The sequence below is a fragment of the Nerophis lumbriciformis genome, linkage group LG18, assembly GCF_033978685.3.
Source record: "Nerophis lumbriciformis linkage group LG18, RoL_Nlum_v2.1, whole genome shotgun sequence".
In the NCBI taxonomy this organism is placed as follows: Eukaryota; Metazoa; Chordata; class Actinopteri; order Syngnathiformes; family Syngnathidae; genus Nerophis; species Nerophis lumbriciformis.
Window position 1 is genome coordinate 33499981 of NC_084565.2, and position 16603 is coordinate 33516583.

A 16603-nucleotide genomic window follows, 5' to 3' on the forward strand; every position below is an offset into this window, starting at 1 on the left:
AGATGAAAAGAAATCTGGCTGCAGATAAAAGAAGCGGCGCCAAGCTGTCTAATTGGGAAAAACAACCGCGAGCCATCGGCAAGATAAAAAGCTTGACTTTGATGCATTTGACTGATGAAGCAACGCGAGTTCAGCCAAAGATTTACCAACAAAACCACCATTTTTTTATGTCCCTTCAAGGAACTTCCACGTGTGGAACGACTGCTGGATGGCTCGCCACGACTTGCCCCCGGGTATGGGAGGGTGGCAAGCGCTCGACGCCACGCCCCAGGAGACCAGCCAGGGCACCTTCCGCTGCGGCCCCGCCTCACTCGCAGCCGTCCGCAACGGTCATGTGTTCCTCAAGCACGACTCGCCGTTTGTTTTCGCAGAGGTCAGTGGTTGGAAGATGGGATGAAATACATTTTTTATGTTTTAACTTTGGCAGTATCCCGATGAAATTAAGCACTAATGATGACATGTGCGTGGATCCATGAAAGCGTCACCTGTGTTAATGGACAGGTGCTAAAGTGCTCAACCTCATGTGATGTGATAGCAGTTTATATGCTACCAGTCGTTACCTGATACCATGTACAGAAAGTGCTAACTAGCTGTGGGATTATCCAACAAAATTGAGCATTAATAGCTGGCATGCGATCAACCTGTGAGGAACTATTGCAGTGGTTCTTAACCTGGGTTCGATGGAACCCTAGGGGTTCGGTGAGTCGGGTTCGGCGGAGGTCAAGACACACCCGACTTATCGTGTAAAGAAAAACGTCTCCCTATCGGCGTATTACAGATACGGCAACAGCAGAAGTCAGACTGATTTGCAGGTGTGTGATTTGTTGTGAGTTGTGTTGGTTTTGTTCTTTGAACAAGGTGATGTTCATGCACGGTTCATTTTGTGCACCAGTAAAAAAACATGGTAACACTTTAGTAGGGGGAACATATTCACCATTAATTAGTTGCCTATTAACATGCAAATTAATAACATATTGGCTCTTAAAGGGGAACATTATCACCAGACCTATGTAAGCGTCAATATATACCTTGATGTTGCAGAAAAAAGACCATACATTTTTTTTAACTGATTTCCGAACTCTAAATGGGTGAATTTTGGCGAATTAAACGCCTTTCTAATATTCGCTCTCGGAGCGATGACGTCACAACATTTTCTCAAACACCGAGTCAAATCAGCTCTGTTATTTTCCGTTTTTTCGACTGTTTTCCGTACCTTGGAGACATCATGCCTCGTCGGTGTGTTGTCGGAGGGTGTAACAACACGAACAGGGACGGACGGATTCAAGTTGCACCAGTGGCCCAAAGATGCGAAAGTGGCAAGAAATTGGACGTTTGTTCCGCACACTTTACCGACGAAAGCTATGCTACGACAGAGATGGCAAGAATGTGTGGATATCCTGCGACACTCAAAGCAGATGCATTTCCAACGATAAAGTCAAAGAAATCTGCCGCCAGACCCCCATTGAATCTGCCGGAGTGTGTGAGCAATTCAGGGACAAAGGACCTCGGTAGCACTGCAAGCAATGGCGGCAGTGTGTTCCCGCAGACGAGCGAGCTAAACCCCCTGCATGTCTTGGCTCACACCGTCCCTTATGCCACCGAAGATGATCAAGAGAAGAATATCGACCCTAGCTTCCCTGGCCTGCTGACATCAACTCCAAAACTGGACAGATCAGCTTTCAGGAAAAGAGCGCGGATGAGGGTATGTCTACAGAATATATTAATTGATGAAAATTGGGCTGTCTGCACTCTCAAAGTGCATGTTGTTGCCAAATGTATTTCATATGCTGTAAACCTAGTTCATAGTTGTTCGTTTCCTTTAATGCCAAACACACACATACCAATCGTTGGTTAGAAGGCGATCGCCGAATTCGTCCTCGCTTTCTCCCGTGTCGCTGGCTGTCGTGTCGTTTTCGTCGGTTTCGCTTGCATACGGTTCAAACCGATATGGCTCAATAGCTTCAGTTTCTTCTTCAATTTCGTTTTCGCTACCTGCTTCCACACTACAACCATCCGTTTCAATACATGCGTAATCTGTTGAATCGCTTAAGCCGCTGAAATCCGAGTCTGAATCCGAGCTAATGTCGCTATAGCTTGCTGTTCTATGCGCCATGTTTGTTTGAGTTGGCATCACTGTGTGACGTCACAGGAAAATGGACGGGTGGTTAAAATCAGGCACTTTGAAGCTTTTTTTAGGGATATTGCGTGATGGGTAACATTTTGAAAAAAACTTTGAAAAATAAAATAAGCCACTGGGAACTGATTTTTAATGGTTTTAACCCTTCTGAAATTGTGATAATGTTCCCCTTTAACTAGTCATTATTAAGTACTTATTAATGCCTTATTCGGCATGGCCTTATTATAACCCCAACCCTCTAACCCAGACCTGGGCAAATTAATGCGGCCCGTTGAGCTTTTCAATCTGGCCCGACGGACATTCCCAAATATTTTTTTTTAGATCTTTAAGACGGAAACTGTAGCTGCCATTATGATGTGCAGTCATGTTTTCTAATGACCGTAAGTCTTGAACTATACTAAGTATTTCAATGGTTGGAATCTGCGCTTATGGATGATATACTAGTTACTATGGTCATCTAATTAGTTACTATGGTCATCTACGTCACAGCAGCTCAGACGAGGCACCAAGCAGTGTGGACGGGAAGCGTTTCCATAGACGCGGAAGGAGATTTTCACAACAATGTGATACATAGAATAGAATAGAATAGAAAGTACTTTATTGATCCCTGGGGAAAATTCAGCAAATATCAGATTGTAGGTGGGTTTTTTTTGTACCCTTCGCGTTCATATTAAACTGTTTGTTGCATGTTTGTTGCGTTTCACTTGATTGTCAAATATGTCGATTCGAAGGTGGTGTGACGTTTATATTTTGTCAATATTCAGTGTTTTATCGTTCATAGAAATGTTTTAAAATTCCATTACGTTTATTAAGGCGGTCTGTCGTAACGTTTTTAGCATTCAATCAGACATTATCGTGAGGTTTTGTATTAGTGTTACTAAAAATAGATATACCGGCCCCCAGACACATTTTTTTCTCTAAAATGTGGCCCCCAAGTCAAAATAATTGCCCAGGCCTGCTCTAACCCTAACAAAATAACTAGAATTTAAGTCTTTGTTACTTAGAATATGTTCCCCTAGTGTCCAAAAAACTATAAATTAAGTATTTGTTACTTAGAATATGTTCCCCATACTAAAGTGTTACCAAAAACATATAACTTTGTCTTGAATTTGAAAAAAAAAACTTTTATTTTTCACTAAAGAAGAGTTCGGTGAATGCGCATATGAAACTGGTGGGGTTCGGTACCTACAACAAGGTTAAGAACCACTGATCTATTGTGTTAGCATGGGAACATTTCTTATGCTAACGAACAGGTGCTAAAGTACTAAAACTCTGTGTGCGATGCAAAATTGCTAAAATGCTAGCATTTTTATGCTAAGAGATCAGAAATATAGGTTCTGTGTTCAGAAAGTGTTTATTTTGCTTACTGTTTTAATTTAAAGACGGTCGCAACAAAATTGAAATGCTAACTATGCTAACATCCTCAGGCGTGAATCCATTCCGTAACAATCCCAAAAATGGTGTCACAGTATCCATTGTATAAACATCATGTCATTTCCTACATTAATGGACACGTGCTAAGGTGCTAAACTTCATCTGATATGCAGGACATACGCAGTCTATATGCTAACAGTTAATAAACAATAATGTGCACAGAAACTCCCAGCTATTTGAGAATGCTAACAGTTTAAAAAATATGTGTACATAAAGTGCTAACTGCTGACTAACTGTGGGACTATCCAACGAAATATACAAATTATCAATGCTAACAGCTGGTAAACTTGCAACCTGTGAGGAACTATTGTGTTAGCATGGGGACATACTGTATATTTTATGCTAATGAACAGGTGCTCAAGTACCAACACTCTATGTGATATGCAGAATGCTAAAACGCTAGCATTTTTTCTCTAACAGATGAAAATCGTAGGTGCTGTGTACAGAAAGTGCTAATTGCTTACTATTTTGACTCTAGGAGTGCAACAACGTGTAATTAACATCCCTTGTGTAAACATGGGTGTCAGGTTCAAACACTGATGACATCTATTAAACAAGACAAGAGGCAAAGAATTAAACAGAGACAGAATTCAATTTGGACTCAATATATTGAGGAGAGTCGCCCAGACATTGTATCATTCTACGATCTCCAGCACGCTCTGCCAAAAGATTGTATGCCTCCTTCTTTTATTTTGGACCACATGGCCACGGCTGTTTCCAAAGGACAAAGGTCGCAAAAAAGTTCACAGAAAAGGTCGTAAACAATTCACAGAAAAGGTCAGTTCTAAAAGAGTTTGTAAAAAAATAGTTCAAAAAGAGTTGGTCTGGAAATTGGGCAGATCCTGCCATCTGTCCGCTTTAATGTCCTTGGGTTAGACCAGGGGTCGGCAACCTTTACCAGTCAAAGAGCCATTTTGACCAGTTTCACAAATTATAGAAAACAATGGGAGCCGCAACATTTTTTGAAATTTTAAATGAAATAACTCTGCATACAAAGTTTTTTTTTTTTGCTTTGTGTTATGTATAAACCAGTGGTCTCAGACACGCTGCCCACACCTTTATATGGAATTTTTAAGCTGGTGCGGCAAACGGGTTTCAAATGAATAGCGCTTGTCAGCGTCATGCGTGCCGTGATGGTACAGCATATAGCGCCTACTACAACCAGCGTGCCTGATTAGCCACACGTTGTATGGGGCTCCTGCTTGCTCAAGCTCACGTAGGTGACAGCAAGGCATACTTGGTCAACAACCACACAGGTTACACTGACGGTGGCGGTATAAAAAAAACTTTAACACTCTTATTAATAATGCGCCACACTATGAACCCACACCAAACAAGAATGACAAACACATTTCGGGAGAACATCTGCACCATAACACAACATAAACACAACAGGACAAATACCCAGAATCCCATGCAGCCCTAACTCTTCCGGGATACATTATACACCCCCGCTACCAAACCCCGCCCACCTCAACCGACGCACAGGGGGGTGGGGGGATTCTGGGTGTTTGTTCTGTTGTGTTTATGTTGTGTTAAGGTGCAGATGTTCTCCCGAAATGTGTTTGTCATTCTTGTTTGGTTTTGGTTCAAAGTGTGGCGCATTATTAGTAAGAGTGTTAAAGTTGTTTTATATGGTCACCGTCAGTGTAACCTGTGTGGCTGTTGACCAAGTATGCCTTGCTGTCACGTACGTGTGCAAGCAGAAGATATATATTGTATAACAAGTGTTGGGCTGGCATGCTGTTAATACAGATTGTAGAGGGCGCCAAATGATGTACCATCATGGCACGCCCATATTATAGCTATAAGGGTGAAAATCGGTGAATATTAATCCCGGGAGTTTTCTGCGAGAGGCACTGAATTCTGGAAGTCTCACGGGAAATTTTGGGGGGTTCAGCAAGTAAGCTGCTGAGCCGCATCAGAGTGATCAAAGAGCCCCACGCGGCTCCGGAGTCGCGGGTTGCCGACCCCTGGGTTAGAACACTATCTTTCTGTTGATTACCATACACGAGAGAAAACAGAAAACCCTTCATGTGGCTCTCCCCCTTACACAGTGGAGTTTTACAAGCCTTCTTCTTGGTAGGCCTCAAAGACAGCCCCTGTCCTTTTGCCTGGAACTCATTTCAACACAAAGTTTTTTGTGATAACTTACAAACAATTATTCTAACAATGGGGTCATCCCTTACATTAACAGACAGTTGCTAAAGTGCTAAAACTTAACAGACCAGAAAGATGGTTAGTACAATATGTACGGAAACCGTTTTAATTTTGGGAGTGCCACAACAAAATGCTAAAATTGCCAACAGCTATCATGGTTAACATGGTAACATTTCTTACATTAATGGTGTTTTATAATATTTAGAATGCTAACATGTATGCCAACATACAAACCCCGTTTCCATATGATTGGGGAAATTGTGTTAGATGTAAATATAAATGGAATACAATGATTTGCAAATCATTTTCAACCCATATTCAGTTGAATATGCTACAAAGACAACATATTTCATGTTCAAACTCATAAACTTTTTTTTTTTTTGCAAATAATCATTAAATTTAGAATTTGATGCCAGCAACATGTGACAAAGAAGTTGGGAAAGGTGGCAATAAATACTGATAAAGTTGAGGAATGCTCATCAAACACTTATTTGGAACATCCCACAGGTGAACAGGCTAATTGGGAACAGGTGGCTGCCATGATTGGGTATAAAAGTAGATTCCATGAAATGCTCAGTCATTCACAAACAAGGATGGGGCGAGGGTCACCACTTTGTCAACAAATGCGTGAGCAAATTGTTGAACAGTTTAAGAAAAACCTTTCTCAACCAGCTATTGCAAGGAATTTAGGGATTTCACCATCTACGGTCCGTAATATCATCAAAGGGTTCAGAGAATCTGGAGAAATCACTGCACGTAAGCAGCTAAGCCCGTGACCTTCGATCCCTCAGGCTGTACTGCATCAACAAGCGACATCAGTGTGTAAAGGATATCACCACATGGGCTCAGGAACACTTCAGAAACCCACTGTCAGAAACTACAGTTGGTCGCTACATCTGTAAGTGCAAGTTAAAACTCTCCTATGCAAGGTGAAAACCGTTTATCAACAACACCCAGAAACGCTGTCGGCTTCGCTGGGCCTGAGCTCATCTAAGATGGACTGATGCAAAGTGGAAAAGTGTTCTGTGGTCTGACGAGTCCACATTTCAAATTGTTTTTGGAAACTGTGGACGTCGTGTCCTCCGGACCAAAGAGGAAAAGAACCATCCGAAAATTGTTATAGGCGCAAAGTTGAAAAGCCAGCATCTGTGATGGTATGGGGGTGTATTAGTGCCCAAGACATGGGTAACTTACACATCTGTGAAGGCGCCATTAATGCTGAAAGGTACATCCAAGCAACGCTATCATGGACGCCCCTGCTTATTTCAGCAAGACAATGGCTTCATAGTAAAAGAGTGCGGGTACTAGACTGGCCTGACTGTAGTCCAGACCTGTCTCCCATTGAAAATGTGTGGCACAATATGAAGCCTAAAATACCACAACGGAGACCCCCGGACTGTTGAACAACTTAAGCTGTACATCAAGCAAGAATGGGAAAGAATTCCACCTGAAAAGCTTCAAAAATTGGTCTCCTCAGTCCCCAAATGTTTACTGAGTGTTGTTAAAAGGAAAGGCCATGTAACACAGTGGTGAACATGCCCTTTCTTAACTACTTTGGCACGTGTTGCAGCCATAAAATTCTAAGTTAATTATTATTTGCAAAAAAAAAAAAAAGTTTATGAGTTTGAACATCAAATATGTTGTCTTTGTAGTGCATTCAATTGAATATGGGTTGAAAAGGATCTGCAAATCATTGTATTCCGTTTATATTTACATCCAACACAATTTCCCAACTCATATGGAAACGGGGTTTGTATAAGAAATATAAGTTTTTCCACCGATGCACTTGAGAAACTTGTGACCTTCAGTTTTGTCGTGGCGTGCTTTGTGTATTAACACCGAGCCATTTAGCGGCCGCCAAAAGTGACAGTTTGCATTCGTCGTCTCCTCCTCTCAGGTGAACAGCGATAAAATCTACTGGCAGAGGAACCTGGATGGGACTTTCTCGAAAATCCACAGTGAGAAGAAGATAGTCGGCCACCTCATCAGCACCAAGGCCGTGGGCTCTGATGAGCGCAGCGATATCACGCATCTTTACAAACACCCTGAAGGTATCATCACATATGCGCTCGACTTCATTTAAACATCCCCAGCCCTCCGGTTTGAAAGAAAACGTTGTCGACTCTTCTCCAGGCACAGAAGCCGAGCGCATCGCCGTGGAGACGGCGTGCCGGTACGGCTCCAAGTCGGACGCGTACTCGTCGCCCACGGCGGAAGACGTCAGCATCGCGGTGGGCATGGACGGCGACGGTCCGAAAATGGGGAGGGACGCCGAGTTGACCATAACGCTGCGAAACAGCAGCCAGGAGCACCGCCATATCCTCCTGCACAGCCAGGTGGCGATCATGTACTACACCGGAGTCCACAAGGCCACCGTCAGTACAGAGCGCACCGACCTGGACCTGCTGCCCACTGAGGGTGAGTACTTTATATGTCACACCCTATTCTCCTTCCTGTATCGCCGATGTAAGAAATTGGTAGTATCGTACAAAACCCAAAACCAGTGAAGTTGGCACGTTGTGTAAATGGTAAATAAAAACAGAATACTGTCAAGACTTGGTCCTGGGTGTTTGCTTTTCCGGAATGCAACGGAAAGTTGGCTCGGGCGAGACGGGAATGTAAATACATGATTTATTTAATATATCAAAATAAAGTACAAACGAAAAGCGCGCACAGTGGCGGAGAACAAACTCTGAAACCAAAAGACTATAGCATTAATAAACAAAACTTACTTGGCATGGACTAAAAGGAGCAGCATGAACGATGGACATGAAATCAAGTGTCATAAATGTGCAGAGCATAATTGTGGGATGTCACCAGACAGACAAACTGAAAACAATGAACTTAAATACTACCAACATGATTAACGAAAACAGGTGCGTGACTCAAAACGTGAAACAGGTGCGTGACGTGACAGGTGAAAACTAATGGGTTGCTATGGTGACAAACAAGAGTGCCCAATGAGTCCAAACGTGGAACAGGTGAAACTAATGGGTAATCGTGGAAACAAGACAAGGGAGTGAAAAGCCAGAAACTAAAGAGTCCAATAACTAAACAAAACATGACTAAAACAAAACATGATTACACAGACATGACAAATACAATGATTTGTGAATCCTTTTCAACTTTTATTCAATTGAATAGACTGCAAAGACAAGATATTTAATGTTCCAACTGAGAAACTTAATTTTTGTTTGCAAAAAAGTTGTCACAGGGGCATTTTTACCACTGTGTTACATGGCCTTTCCTTTTAACAACACTCAGTAAACGTTTGGGAACTGAGGAGACACATTTTTTAAGCTTCTCAGGTGGAATTATTTCCCATTCTTGCTTGATGTACAGCTTAAGTTGTTCAACAGTCCAAATGTGCACCACACATTTTCAATGGGAGACAGGTCTGTACTACAGGCAGGCCAGTCTAGTACCCGCACTCTTTTACTATGAAGCCACGCTGTTGTAACACGTGGCTTGGCATTGTCATGCTGAAATAAGCAGGGGCGTCCATGATAGCGTTGTTTGGATGGCAACTTATGTTGCTCCAAAACCTGTATGTACCTTTCAGCGTTAATGGTGCCTGCACAGATGTGTAAGTTACCCATGTCTTGGGTATTAATACACCCCCATACCATCACAGATGCTGGCTTTTCAACTTTGCGCCTATAACAATCCGGATGGTTCTTTTCATCTTTGTTCCAGAGGACACAACATTCACAGTTTCCAAAAACAATTTGAAATGTGGACTCGTCAGACCACAGAACACTTTTCCATTTTGCATCAGTCCATCTTAGATGAGCTTGGGCCCAGCGAAGCCGGTGGCGTTTCTGGGTGTTGTTGATAAATGGCTTTCGCTTTGCATAGTAGAGTTTTAACTTGCACCTACAGATGTAGCGACCAACTGTAGTTACTGACAGAGGTTTTCTGAAGTGTTCCTGAGTGCATGCGGTGATATCCTTTACACACTGATGTCGCTTTTTGTTGCCTGAGGGATTGAAGGTCCGTAATATCATTGCTTACGTTCAGTGATTCCTCCAGATTCTCTGAACCTTTTGATGATAATAAAGTTAAAGTTAAAGTACCAATGATTGCCACAAACACACGAGGTGTGGCGAAATTATTCTCTGCATTTGACCCATCACCCTTGATCACCCCCTGGGAGGTGAGGGGAGCAGTGAGCAGCAGCGGTGGCCGTGCCCGGGAATCATTTTTGGTGATTTAACCCCCAATTCCAACCCTTGATGCTGAGTGCCAAGCAGGGAGGTAACGGGTTCCATTTTTATAGTCTTTGGTTAAGGACCGTAGATGGTGAAATCCCTAAATTCCTTGCAATAGCTAAATGAGAAATGTTGTTCTTAAACTGTTCGACAATTTGTTCACGCATTTGTTGACAAAGTGGTGACCCTCGCCCCATCCTTGTTTGTGAACGACTGAGCATTTCATGGAAGCCGCTTTTATACCCAATCATGGCACCCACCTGTTCCCAATTAGCCTGTTCACCTGTGGGATGTTCCAAACAAGTGTTTGATGAGCTTTCCTCAACTTTCTCAGTCTTTTTTGCCACTTGCGCCAGCTTTTGTGAAACATGGTGCAGGCATCAAATTCCAAATTATCTAAAATTTGCAAAAAATAACAAAGTGTTCAAGTTCGAACGTTAAGTATCTTGTCTTTGCAGTCTATTCAATGGAATATAGGTTGAAAAGGATTTGCAAATCATACAATAGGAAGGGAATCCCTATGGCCCCATTTGTCGCAGTTTACGTAACATACAAAACGTGACAAATTTGGAGTGTGCCTTATCCACTTTAGCCGCCAGGCGGCAGTGTAGTGATGATTATTTTGTGATGTGTTTCGTGGCAATCCCAACTTTGACCACAGCCTCAGTTGCTATGTAGAGTGGCGCTTTCCATCATTTCCAGCAGACTGCATTGCACAATGATCCGTGTGGATCCCGTACGCGAGGTAAGAATCCTTGCCCGACTGCAACAACCTTTTAGGACACGTTTTTATTCCAATGTGTCTTTTGTCTCGCAGCTGCTTCTCTCCAGGTCACTGTGTGTGTGTGTGAGTTACAGGAAGAAAAGCTCTGAGTCAGTATTCTGAATGGCATCAATTTACACACCCATTTGGTTCGTGTCTTCATCGTGGTGTAAAATCAGTGGCGGCTGCTGGTCTTTCAAGTAGGGGGAGCTCATTTGTATTCGAAGCTGGCCAAAAGTTGAACACGTTCTAGTTCATATTCAGTCAATAAAATGTAAACACAGGAGTACATATTTGACCGCTTGTTTTTATTCGGGATTTTAGGGGAATATTTTCCAGTTGAATGCACAGGGAGTCTCGCTGCCTGTTCACTACGTTCTGTTCCAGGACAGAAGACGAGGAGTACAGCCTGCCTTTTTATCTTTGCAAATACCCACACATAGTGTCCTAATTGGTTGTGATGGTGAGAAGAGGTGCCAGGAACGAGACAAAGGGAGAGTGTGGCGAATGTGAGTGTGTGTGTGTGTGTGTGTGTGTGTGTGTGTGTGTGCGTGTGTGTGTGTGTGTGTGTGTGTGTGTGTGTGTGTGTGTCCATAACACACGCTCAGGTTAACTTTCGGTTTTCTTGGCCAACACCCAAACAACTGTGCCAGGGAGGGGCAGCAAAGTGGACAATAGCATGTGTGGAGAGGGACCCTCTAGAGCAGACCTGGGTAAATTAAGGCCCGGGGGCCGCATGTGGCCCTTTAAGCTTTTCAATCTGGCCCGCCGGACATTCCCAAATATTTTTTTTAGATCTTTAAGATGGAAACTGTAGCTGCCATTATGATGTGCAGTACCGTAAGTCTTGAACGATACAAAGTATTTCAATGGTTGGAATCTGCGCTTTTGTATGATATACTAGTTACTAGGGATGTCCGATAATGGCTTTTTGCCGATATCCGATATTTCGATATTGTCCAACTCTTTAATTACCGATACCGATATATACAGTCGTGAAATTAACACATTATTATGCCTAATTTGGACAACCAGGTATGGTGAAGATAAGGTCCTTTTTTTAAAAATTAATAAAATAAAATAAGATAAATAAATTAAAAACATTTTCTTGAATAAAAAAGAAAGTAAAACAATATAAAAACAGTTACATAGAAACTAGTAATTAATGAAAATGAGTCAAATTAACTGTTAAAGGTTAGTACTATTAGTGGACCACAATCATGTGTGCTTACGGACTGTATCCCTTGCAGACTGTATTGATATATATTGATATATAATGTAGGAACCAGAATATTAATAACAGAAAGAAACAACCCTTTTGTGTGAATGAGTGTAAATGGGGGAGGGAGGTTTTTCGGGTTGGTGCACTAATTGTAAGTGTATTTTGTGTTTTTATGTTGATTTAATAAAAAAATAAAAAAATAAAAAACGATACAGATAATAAAAATACCGATACCGATATTTTCCAATATTACATTTTAAAGCATTTATCGTGTATATATATATATATATTGTCGGAGGCAGATATTTACATATATCCGAATTTAAGTGTTACTTCTTTTTATTTCATAGTCATATTTGAAAACAGCTCGTGTTTTCCCATTTGTTCTCTTTCTGTTTGTCTGCAAGTACACTTTGTGTGTTAACCTTGAAGCTTTGGAATGTATGAAAGAGAGATAACGGGCATGTGTTTTGACTAGAGAGACTTAAGAGGGGAGAGGGTTTTTGTCGGGAGGGCAGACGATCTTAGGGGCGCAATTGAATGTTCTATGCTGGACTGGTCTCAATGTATATCTGCAAAGCTTTGCAAATATATTACAAAATATCTATTCTGTCTCTGGTGGTTTTTCAACTCAGCTTTAAGTGTCGTAAAGAGCTTGGGAGCGACTTGTGACTTGAATTCCCTGGGAGGAACAACTGGTCCAAAACGCAACAATATATATATATATATATATATATATATATATATATATACATATATATATATAAATCATGATCTTGTTTTTGTTATGTTCTGTTATTTTTGGACTCCTTCAGTTCCTGTTTTGTGCACCTCTGGGTTTGTTTTGGTTTCTATGCCTTAGCTTCCAGTGCGATCGGCATATTTTTCCGTTTCCATTTTTCACTTGTTTCCTGTTTTTTGTACCTCTTTGATTTTCGAGGAATAAATCATGTTCCTACCCGCAAGTCCTGTCCGGAGTCGTCCGTTTGCATCGCGGGGGAACGAATCTCGCAGTAATGCTGCGACCCCCCGACCGTAACATATATATGTGAAGTGAAGTGAATTACATTTATATAGCGCTTTTTCTCAAGTGACTCAAAGCGCTTTACATTGTGAAACCCAATATCTAAGTTACATTTAAACCAGTGTGGGTGGCACTGGGAGCAGGTGGGTAAAGTGTCTTGCCCAAGGACACAACGGCAGTGACTAGGATGGCGGAAGCGGGGATCGAACCTGCAACCCTCAAGTTGCTGGCACGGCCGCTCTACCAACTGAGCTATACCGCCCCATATATATATATATATATGTATATATATATATACATACACTGTACAGGCTAAAAGTTTGGACACACCTTCTCATTCAAAGCGTTTTCTTTATTTTCATGTTTATTTACATTGTAGATTGTCACTGAAGGCATCATGACTTGATGGGGTCTCTGGGACCCCATTTAGAAAATTCCTTGCGCCAACACTGATGGAGTATTGGTGCGTGCAAAACAGCAGCAGGGGGCTGTTGCCCGCGGGCCGGTTCTAATACTAATCAAATATCATCCCGAGGGCCATATATAATTCATTCTTTTTCCTTCAGTCAAGGTTTTGGAATGGACCCTTGAGTACCAAGACTACAAAGACCAGCTAGTGGACCAGGCCGCGCTCATGCTGACCCTGTCGGGCCGGGTCAGAGAGACCCAGCAGGTCCTGGCCACCCAGTTCAGTTTCCGACTCGGGAACCCAGACCTCCTCTTGAAGGTGAGCTCGGCATTGAAGCAAAATTAAAAAAATTAAAAACTAATTTTTTTCTCTCTCACACAGCCTTTGGGGAAAGCCGTGGTCGGGGAGAAGACGGCGGTGGAGATCTCCTTCACAAACCCTCTTCCCCAGGTGCTGACGTCGGTGATATTCCACGTGGAGGGTCTGGGCCTTGAAAATGCTCACACCATTAAATACGGGTGAGCAGAGAGATAAACAACCCGCTTTTTTCCCCCAAGTCTTGTCATTTTAGTCATTTCCTGTCGCCCCCCCAGAAATATCGGCCCCCGGGCCGCCGTGTCTCTGACCGAGTACTTCGTGCCCACCCGGCCCGGGCCCAGGAAATTACTGGCCTCGCTGCACTGCCAGCAGCTCACGCAAGTCCACGGTGTGACGGACATCACCGTGCATGAAAGGACCTACGGCGCTCTCTAGGGACTGACGTTTCCTGCAGGAGAGAAACACTATTTCAAGGTTGTCACCGGACACTAGGAGAGGGGGGGGGAAGACCCCTCAGGGAAATGTGAGCTTTGACTTCGGAACAGACTGTAAGTATAAGCCGGAGTCAAAACCCGAATAATTAAAAAAAGTGTATCTGCTCGTCCTTCACAGGAGGTTTTTTATGCTTAGACTGTATTGATCCACAAGGGAAATTGTTCCACACAGTAGCTCAGTTTCAAAGGATGGAAAGGGTAAGGATGGAAAGGATAATGCAGGTATTAATTAGACTAAAAATGTACTATAGTAGCAATATAAAGTATAACATATATGTAATATTTACATATTATATATACGGTATTTAATATATACTGATAATATTTTTATATAGTATATACAATATATAACAAATCCCAATTACAATGTACAATGTACAGTATATGTAACAGCTGCAGAAAAAAAAAAAAAAAAAGGAGCAGCATAAAATAAAGAGTAGATCTAGCAGAAAATATACATTATAAACAAAGAGAGGTAGCTAACATAGAAGCGGTCAGGTAATAAATAGACAGATATTGCCAAAAGTATTTGGCCACCTGCCTTGACTCAAATATGAACTTGAAGTGCCATCCCGGTCCTAACCCATAGGGTTCAATATGATGTCGGTCCACCTTTTGCAGCTATTACAGCTTCAACTCCTCTGGGAAGGCTGTCCACAAGGTTGCGGAGTGTGTTCATAGGAATTTTTCCACCGTTCTTCCAAAAGCGCATTGGTGAGGTCGAGAAGGCCTGGCTCTCAGTCTCCGTTTGTAGTTCATCCCAAAGGTGTTCTATCGGATTCAGGTCAGGACTCTGTGCAGGCCAGTCAAGTTCATCCACACCGGACTCTGTCATCCATGTCTTTACGGACCTTTATGCACAGGTGGCATTCTATGAGAGTTCCATGCCGGAAATCACTGAGAGCGGCTCATTCTTTCACAAATGTTTGTAGAAACAGTCTCCATGCCTAAGTGCTTGATTTTATACACTGGACCAAGTGATTAGGACACCTGATTCGGATCATTTGGTTGGGTGGCCAAATACTTTTGGCATTATAGTGTATCATCTATTGCTGTATGGCGAGTGATTATACAGCTGAAGGAGTTCTTGAATGCCCTTCTGCTTAAAACATGCAGTGCCTATAAAGTTGCATAACCATGACATCATAGAATATGATCTTCGTACTCGTGACTTCGTACACTAGTACTGTAAATTCTTATTTATGGATGTTTTTATTGTTTATGCTGTGAGTCAGTTTTCTAACCGTCCATAACGTTGCTTCATTCATCACTCCAAGCAACGTTTGTAAGTGTTACAATATAACTAAAACAATTCATAGTTACTAAACCACGAGTGTCAAACTCAAGGCCCGGGAGCCAGATGTGGCCCCTCAAAAGCCTGGAAATAATATGTATCAATAAAGTACTGTAGCTTTTCTTACTAAATGTATGCTTTCTTTCTATTTTGGGAGAAAACAAATATATGTACTCCATGTAATCGCAAATTATGCTAACTTAAATATTGTCTAATTATGCAAAAATATCTGATCAAACTTTCAAACCATTTTTTAAATATAAATAAATAATAATAATGATTTCAAAGCAAGTTATCCATCAAATTGTGCAATATAAAAGTGGCAATAGATTTCATGGTAAAATGGTGAAATTGACTGTGGATTTTAAAGCATTTTTTTCTAAATGAAAAAAAAAGTATTTTTTTTTACTGTAATAAACTGTGGTGCCGTTTTGGCATTTACAGTAATACACCGAAAAATCGACAGTTTTGCGGTAAAAACAAACAAACTGACCCAAATTTTACTGTAAAATTGCTTTTTTTAAATTTACAGTAAAAAAAACAAATGTAAATTTTACTGTAAAATTGCAGTTGTTTTTATTTACAGTAAAAAAACTAATGTAAATTTTACAGTAAAATTCTGGCAACTGAGCTGCCTTTTTCTACCATAAAAACAGCAGTACTGTGTTTCCATTTACAGTAATATACACTACATTTTGCGGTGAAATTACTGCAATTTACCATATTTTTTTATACATTTCTGTTTTTTTAAAAATCTAAAAAATTGTGTCATAATAGTATTCACTGTTAGAAGCGGCCCCCTGGGGCCAAACATAACTGCGACGTGGCCCTCAGTGAAAACGACTTTGACACCTCTGTACTAAACTGTCCCATGTGTTTTCATGCATATTTGTATGTGCTAGCATCGTTAGCATTAGCTAATATGCTAACACGGTTAAAAGTGTCTGTGTTAGTATTATTAACTTACAACGGCATTCTTTTTGTATTGTTTCACAAATTCCTCAGTAAACTTGGCAAAATGTCACCGTGCAGTTATTGAGTCTGTTTAGCAGCCGGTGGATCCGTGACGATGACTTCTGTTTTGTTCAATCAGCCGTTTTACTGCCACGTGACAGGCACCGTTTAAAGCATGTAAAC

General features: G+C 41.6%; 1 protein-coding gene across 2 annotated transcripts in view; it reads left to right on the forward strand.

The window, feature by feature from the left end:
- Positions 1-15135, forward strand: part of LOC133617855 (protein-glutamine gamma-glutamyltransferase K-like) — an 85051-nt gene extending 69916 nt beyond the window's left edge. For both annotated transcript variants that reach the window (XM_072915098.1, XM_061978169.2), the window contains 6 exons: positions 181-373; positions 7629-7782; positions 7865-8149; positions 13518-13678; positions 13742-13878; positions 13954-15135. In XM_072915098.1, coding sequence (XP_072771199.1) covers positions 181-373; positions 7629-7782; positions 7865-8149; positions 13518-13678; positions 13742-13878; positions 13954-14113 — 1090 coding nt within the window. In that variant the 3' untranslated portion in view covers positions 14114-15135. The remainder of the gene's footprint in view (positions 1-180; positions 374-7628; positions 7783-7864; positions 8150-13517; positions 13679-13741; positions 13879-13953) is intronic.
- Positions 15136-16603: the final 1468 nt, after the last annotated feature.